The sequence below is a fragment of the Orycteropus afer genome, unplaced genomic scaffold, assembly GCF_000298275.1.
Source record: "Orycteropus afer afer isolate SDZICR_OR568_19922 unplaced genomic scaffold, OryAfe1.0 scaffold00817, whole genome shotgun sequence".
In the NCBI taxonomy this organism is placed as follows: domain Eukaryota; kingdom Metazoa; phylum Chordata; class Mammalia; order Tubulidentata; family Orycteropodidae; genus Orycteropus; species Orycteropus afer.
The window spans coordinates 393,384-401,081 of record NW_006922404.1 but is presented as its reverse complement, the minus strand read 5'-3'; the positions used below and the strand labels follow the sequence as shown (position 1 = coordinate 401,081).

The 7,698-nt window shown below is 39.8% G+C and overlaps 1 protein-coding gene across 1 annotated transcript in view; it reads left to right on the top strand.

Moving 5' to 3' along the window:
• The first annotated feature begins 4,048 nt into the window (after window positions 1–4,048).
• Window positions 4,049–7,698, top strand: part of CLCN5 (chloride voltage-gated channel 5) — a 167,747-nt gene continuing 164,097 nt past the window's right edge. Inside the window, exon 1 of the mRNA XM_007957879.2 lies at window positions 4,049–4,190. Within this exon, the coding sequence (XP_007956070.2) occupies window positions 4,049–4,190 (142 nt within the window). The remainder of the gene's footprint in view (window positions 4,191–7,698) is intronic.

Here is a 7,698-nt window from a genome sequence, read left to right as displayed (position 1 = left end):
TGTTGTTGTCATGTGCCGTCGAGTCGGCCCCGACTCATAGCGACCCCTCCTTGGGTTTCCGAGGCAGTATCACTACAGAAGTAGGATTGCCCAACATAATTAGGTGTTTACGTGCTTCCAAAGACTTCTCCAAAAGAGTCAAACGAGAGCCTATAGATTGGGCAGAAATATTTGGCAATGACATATCTGACAAGGAATTTATCTCTAAAATTTAAAGAAAACTCTAACACCTCAACAACAGAAAGACAAATAATCCAATTTTAAAATGGACAGAAGACATGAATATACACTTGACCAAAGAGGATATTCAGGTGGCCAACAAACACATGAAGAAATGTTCATGATCATTAGCCATTACAGAGATGCAAATCAAAACAACCAGTGAGATACCATCTTGCCCCAGCACTAGTAGGTTCAACAAGACAGAAAATAACAAATGCTAGTGAGAATGTGGAGAAATTGGGACTCTCATACACTGCTAGAGGGACTGTAAAATGATACAACCACTGTGGAAAGCAATATTATGGTGATTCCTTAAAAATTTGGAAGCAGAAATACGATTTGACCTAGCAATTCCATTCTTAGGTATATATCCTAAAGAAGTGAGAACCAGGACAAGAACAGATATGTGCACACCCATGTTCATTGCAGCACTATTTACAATAGCAAAAAGATGGAAACAATCTAGGTGCCCATCAACAGAAAAATGGATAACCAAACTATGATACATACACACAGTGGAATACTATGCAACCCTAAGGAGAAACATAGACTCTGGAAAACACATGACATAGATAAACTTGGAGGACATTATGCTGAGGGAAATAAGTCAATCACAAAAGGACAAATATTGTATTATTCTGTCATTGTAAAAAGTCGAGGAGGTTTATATATGGAAAGAAATTTTCTTTGTTGGTTACCAGAGGTGGGAGGGGAGAGAAGGGAACAGTACTAGATAGGTAGAGACAAGTATTGATTTGGGAGAAGGGAAGGGCAATTTACCAAATGTGAGTGATCAACACGGTGGCATTGAGGAAAAGGAACACATAGAGAGGCTCATGGGAGGTATAGACAACAAAGATGAACCCTTGTGTACATACAGTACTGCATTGTCAGTGATGGCAAACATTGATATATGGGTGTGGATAGATGGGTGGACAGGATGAACCAATAGGTATGTCTATGCAAGGAGGAGTGTGTTTATGATCATGTATAGGGTTGGCAGACAGCGTTTCTACAAGGGTATTGTATTTGAATGTTCTGTGAGAATTTCCAGGTATATAGTAGAGCTGACAAGGGACAAGGCTGTAGTCACTTCTTGGTCACAGCCAGGTATCTGCAGGGATCCAGCCAGACAAAAGACAGGCATGTGAGCTGAACATTTACATTAGGTAGATACACTCCTTGGAGAGATCAATCATGGAGAATAGAAGGGCTGTGTGTGCACATGGAGACAGCTCGAGAGGCAGGAGTGTGTGGGAGGGAAGGACACAGGGAGGAGTTGGCTATGGGGAACAAGTGAGAGGACAGCTGTTGCATTGTGGGAGATTGCAGTCAGTGTCATGAGACAGTGTATGTGAACTGCTGTATGGAAGAGGAATTTGCTCTGTAAACTTTCACCCAAATCACAATAAAATTTTTCTAAAAAAAAGAATATTGAGAATGCATTTATTGTGTTTATTTCCATCCTTATCCCTAAAAGAAAGAAAAATTTCCTTTGGAGGAAGGTATTCATTCTCTTGGTTTTTATGATCACCTTGTTAATTACTCCCAAATCTTTGCCTCCTGGGCTTCATCTCAAACAAAAAACAAACAAACAAACAAACAAAAAACCCACCAAACTCACTGCTGTGGAGTCAGATTCAACTCATAGCAACCCCTCGCTGGGTTTCCGAGGCGGTATCACTATGGAAGTAGATTGCCCACCCTTCCTTCTGAGGAGTGGCTGGTGGGTTTGAACCACCAGCCTTCTGGATAGCAGTCAGATGCCTTAGGCATTACACCATCAGAGCTCCTATCTTCATCTCATCTGGCCCTTATTCCAAGCATCATGTTTGTTTCTTCCCCTCTATCCCACAATGATTTGTACATAACAGAAAGTTCATAATTTCACTCACAGTGTAGTCAAGATAACATAGTGCCTAAGGCACTTGACTGCTAACCAGAAGGCTGGTGGTTCAAACCCACCAGCCACTCCTTGGAAGGAAGGTTGGCCAATCTACTTCCATAGTGATACTGTCTCAGAAACCCAAGGAGGGGTCGCTATGAGTCAGGTCTGACGGCACATAACAACAACATAGTCAAGATGGTCTCTCTATCACAAGTCAGATTTTGTCAAAATGAGCACATGACTTGGAATGTAAATTTTTGAAAATACTAAACATTGCTTAGCCCCTCTTCTGTCTCTTAGCTTCATATTCTGTTATAAAAAATAAATAATTTACCCCAAACACGTATCCCTGTGCCTGGAAATTGAGAAGTACCTGGTAAATACTGTTTCTTTTTCACTTATGTTCAATATTTTATTTATCACATTGTTGTTTGTTGTTATCACGTGTGATTCCAATATTTCAGGTTTGTCACTTAATATGAATTCATCACATGTAATTTTGATAGCCTCGAGTAAGAAGTTTCTTAAAAGAGTTGGAATGACTCAAAAGTAGTATTATTTGTCTAATCGAATAGATCTTTACTGGCCCTTATTATTGACCAAGATTTCATTTCATTTTTTTTTTTAATTGGGCAGGGCTAGATAAGATAAACTGCCCTAGATAAGAGAAACTGATCATTATGCTGTGTTGTTTTTGTTATTGTTGATAAGAATACTAAGAGGGTTTTTTCTTTTTTTAAAGTAAAACTTGTAATCTGAAGACTAATACTTGAGATGTGAAAATTTTGTTATCTTTTATTTTAAATTGTTGAGGAGAGAGTAACATAGAATGACACAGTATATGTCTTCACTTATTCTCTTGAGTCAAGAATCCTGATTTCTATGCATCTTGTGCATCTCATTCATCAATGCAATGAAATTTGGAAGACAGCTGCCTGGCCAACGAACTGGAAGAAATCCATATTTGTTCCCATTCTAAGGAAAAGTGTTCTAGCAGAAAGCAGAAATTATCGAACAATATCATTAATATCACACACAAATAAAATTTTGCTGAAGATAATTAAAAAGCAGTTGCAGCAGTACATCAAGAGGGAACTGCCAGAAATTCAAACCAATTCAGAAGAGAATGTTGATCGACGTATGTCATTCTTGGTGTTAAGGAGCAAAGATGTCACTTTGATGACTAAGGTGCCTGACCCAGGCCATGGTATTTTCAACAGCCTCATGTGCATTCAAAAGCTGGACAGTGAATAAGGAAGACTGAAGAAGAAGTGATTCTTTTGAATTATGATGTTGGCAAAGATTATTGGATATACCGTGGGCTGCCAGAAGAATGAACAAATCTGTCTTGGAAAACGTATAACCATTGTGCTCCTTAGAAGCGAGGATGGCAAGACTGTGTTCCATGTACTTTGGACATGTTATCAGGAGGGACTAGTCCCTGCAGAAAGATATCATGGTTGGTAAAGTAGAGGCTCAGGATAAAAGAGGAAGACCCTCAATGAGATGGATTGACACAGTGGTGCAGGACCAGGCAGTGTTTCATTCTGCTATTCATAGTGTTGCTACTGACTTGATGGTACCTAAAAACAACATTGTGTTAAGAGCTCTGGGAGAATCAGATGCATCAAATAATGCTTCTCTGTTACCAAATGGCCAATACTGATATCTATTTTTTACTTTCATTGATTACTTGGAAACTCCATGATTTTTGTACACATGCCCTCATTTGGTTAGGAGCTCATTGCATGGTTTTAAAAAATATGTTGTTAACTACATGGTAAAGTAGTACATTATACTACAGGGGTAACTGAACATTAAGTAGCTTTTATATCTGTATTGTCAAAGTAAAAGCATGAGAGAAAACATAAGAATATATGGTAAGGGGCTTAGAGGTCATTATAATAAGCCTCATATTTTTCTTTTTGCACAGGAGCCATGGATAACAGAGGCTTTCGGCGGGGAAGTTTTAGTAGCTTTCAGAGCAGCACCAGTGATGAAGACTTGATGCACATACCAGGGACAGCTATGGATTTCTCCATGAGAGATGATGTTCCTCCCTTAGACCGAGAAATAGAAGGTATTATTACTAATGGTGACAATTTATCTTTTTATTATTTTTTTAAATTACTTAGAGTAAATTTAATTTTCTAGTATGTGTAACTGCTGCCACTAACAGGATGTAGAACAATTCCAGCACCCCAGAGAATTCTCTCTTGCTACGCCTTTGCAGTCATACACCACCGCCCACTCTGTTCTCACAGGTTTTTTTTTTTTCTTTAGAGAATGTCATATACAGGTAATCCCTGACTTATGACAGGGTTTCGTTCAGATGATATAAATCAAATACCTCATTTTTCTTTTAGTTTTCATTATTATTGTCATTTATTATCAGTGTTTTTATAAATTTGATGTTTGTCTTTGGAGTTAGAAATATTTTAATACATACATACATACATTAAAAAAATACAGAAATTGTAAAAATTTACTCTAGTGTTGAAGAGGAGTTGGACAATGTTTGGCATTATATCAGTTCCAATAAGAAGTTCACTTGTGGAAGGTTCTGGATCATCTGAATTATCCCAGGGAATGGAGATGGAGTTTTTAATCAGAAAATTAGTAAGAGTTTTCTGTGTGTGGTCCTTTTCTTTTTTTCTTCATATCGTTTGTGGTAATATCTCACTGTTTCCCAAATCAGCCTGTTGACTTTAGTAAAGTCGTGAGTGTTTGGCTCCATGTTTTCAAGTAACCGAAGCCCCTGATTTAGTTTAGTAAACTTAATATAATGATAGTGTCTTGAACAGTAAATCATAACATTGAACATCTGTGAGTGAATATCAGAGTGGTAACATCTGCAAATGATGCAATGCAACATTGCACAATTACATTTTAAATGTAATATGTAGTACATATTACTAAAGATAAGATGTAAAGAATAGGGCCAGTTATAGTGCTGTTTGTCGTAATTTGAGTAAGTTGGGAAGATGGGTACTATCTGTGTGTGGAATCATATAATATGTTACCTTTTGAGACTTGTCTGTGTCACTCAGCAGGTGTGATGTGATATCTCATCCTGGTATTTTTGAACAGCATATCATGTGCTGATTTGCCATCCTTATGTCCTCTCTTTTTTTTTTTTGCCTTAACAAATAGGAGTTTATTCTTACCATTTGGAGGCTTTAAGTCCAAGTTCAAAGTGCCAGGCCCTAGGGGCTGTGTGAAAGCCCCTCAACCCTGAGCTTCAGCTCTGCCTCTTCCTCCTGGCCCACTGAAGCTAGAGGCATCTCTTCACTCAGGCAGCTACTGGCAGCCAAGGCTAACAAGCCCAAGGTCAACAAATAAAATTGCTTAGTCCCAATGTTACCAAACCACACAGCAGGCCATTAATTTAAGTACATTGAAAGTCCCAAGGTTGGCAGAGCATGGCAGGCTGCTGAACGACATGGATACATGCTGGGTTCAAGCATGTACATAAGCTAGAGACCATTCCCAAAGCTATTTCTTATATAGGGGAAGCAGACCACATACCCAAAGCAGCTACTCAGCTGCTCCAATAGATTCCACCATAGAGTTAATTACCAGTCTCGCCATGGGGAATAACTATATTCAGCTGCCCAGCCAAGTTGACACACAAACATAACCACCACAGGTGCCATTGAGTCAGTTCTGACTCATAGCACCCCTGTGTACAACAAAACAAAACACTGCCAGGTCCTGTGTCATCTTCACAATTGTTGCTATGTTTGACTTCATTGTTGCAGCTACTGTCTCATTCCATCTCATTGAGGGTCTTGCTCTTTTTCATTGACCCTCTACTTTACCAAGCATAAAGTCCTTCTCCAGGTACTGGTTCCTCTTGGTAACATGCCCAAAGTACATGAGATGCAGTCTCACTGTCCTCGCTTCTAAGGAGCACTCTGGCTGTACTTTGTTACAAAGACAGATTTATTTGTTCTTCTGACAGTCCATGTTATGTTTAATATATTTGGAGCTCTGGTGGTATAGTGGGTAAGGGATTTGGATATTAACCAGAAGGTTGGTGGTTCAAACCCACCAGCTGCTCCGTAGGAGGAAGATGAAGCAATCTACATCTGTAAAGATTTTGCAGCCTTGGAAACCCAATGGGAGCCACAATGAGTCAGAATCAACTCAACGACAGTGGGTGTTTTTTTTTTTTTTTTTCCTAACATCATAATTCAAATGTATCAATTTTTTTTTGGTCTTCCTTATTCATTGCCTAGGAGCTCTGGTGGCGTAGTGCCTAAGGCATTTGACTGTTAACCAGAAGGCTGGCAGTTCAAACCCACCAGCTACTTCTCTGAAGAAAGGTTGGACAATCTACTTCTGTAGCAACACTGCCTCGGAAACCCAAGGAGAGGTCACTATGAGTCACATCTGACTCCATGGCAGTACGTTGTTGCATTGTTGTTGTGTATTCACCATCCAGCTTTTTTTAAATTGTGGTTTGCATAAAAGTTTACAGAGAAAATTCACTTTCTATACAGAAGTTCACACACACGTCTCATGATACTGACTACAATTTACTCCAATGCAACAGGTCCCCTCCCATTTCCTCCCGATAGTTACCTGTTCCCTGTGTCCATCCCTCCATGCACTCCTACACCCTGGACTGTCTCCCTGTGCATAAACAGCCCCTCTTTCTCCCATGTTTATTCATTCTCTCCAAGGAGGGTATCTACCTCAGGTACATGTTCAGATCATATGCCTGTCTTTTGTTTGGCTGGAAGCCACAGGTGTGGGTTTAATTCCAGACCTGAAGGGCAGCTAGAGGCCATAGTCTCAGTGGATCCACCAGCCTCTATCAGACCAGTGTACCTGGTCCCCCCCCTTTTATTTCCCAAATGATTTTGAGTTTTGTTCCACATTGTTCTCCCTCTCTATCCAGAATCTCCTACATAGATCCCTCTCCAAGTGGTTGACAGTGGTAGCGGGCACCATCTAGTTCTTCTGGTCTTCTAGTCGTATATGCTGAGGATTGCATGGTGTACCAGTCACGGGGACTAATTGTTTTCATGAATCTTTAGTGTCCTTCATTCTTCTTGCTCTGGATGAGGAGAGCCCATCGTTGCATCTAGATGGCTGTTTGCAAGCTTTTAAAATCTCAGTTACTACTTGCCAAAGTAGGAGGTTGAACACTGTTTTGTACAGTATGTTATGCCAATTGAGCTTGATGTCACCTGTGACTATGGTCCCGAGCCCACAGTTTCAACTACTCAGTCCCTCTGGGTAGCTAGCTGTGACCAAGAAATGACTACAATCTTGTCCCTTGTCAGTTCTACTATACCCCTGGGAATTATTAAAGAACATACAAATACACTTGTAGAAACATTGTATGCCAACCCTATACATGGTCTTGGTACACTCCCTGCTGCATAGACATACCTAATAGTTCAGTCTGTCCACCCATCTATCCACCCATATAACCATGTTAGCCTTCATTGACAATGCAATAATGTACAAAAGGGTTCATATTTGTTGTCTGTACCTCCTATGTATGTCTTTCTCATCCTCAATGCTGTCTATGTCTTTCTCATCCTCAATGCTGCCATATTGATCACTCACATTTG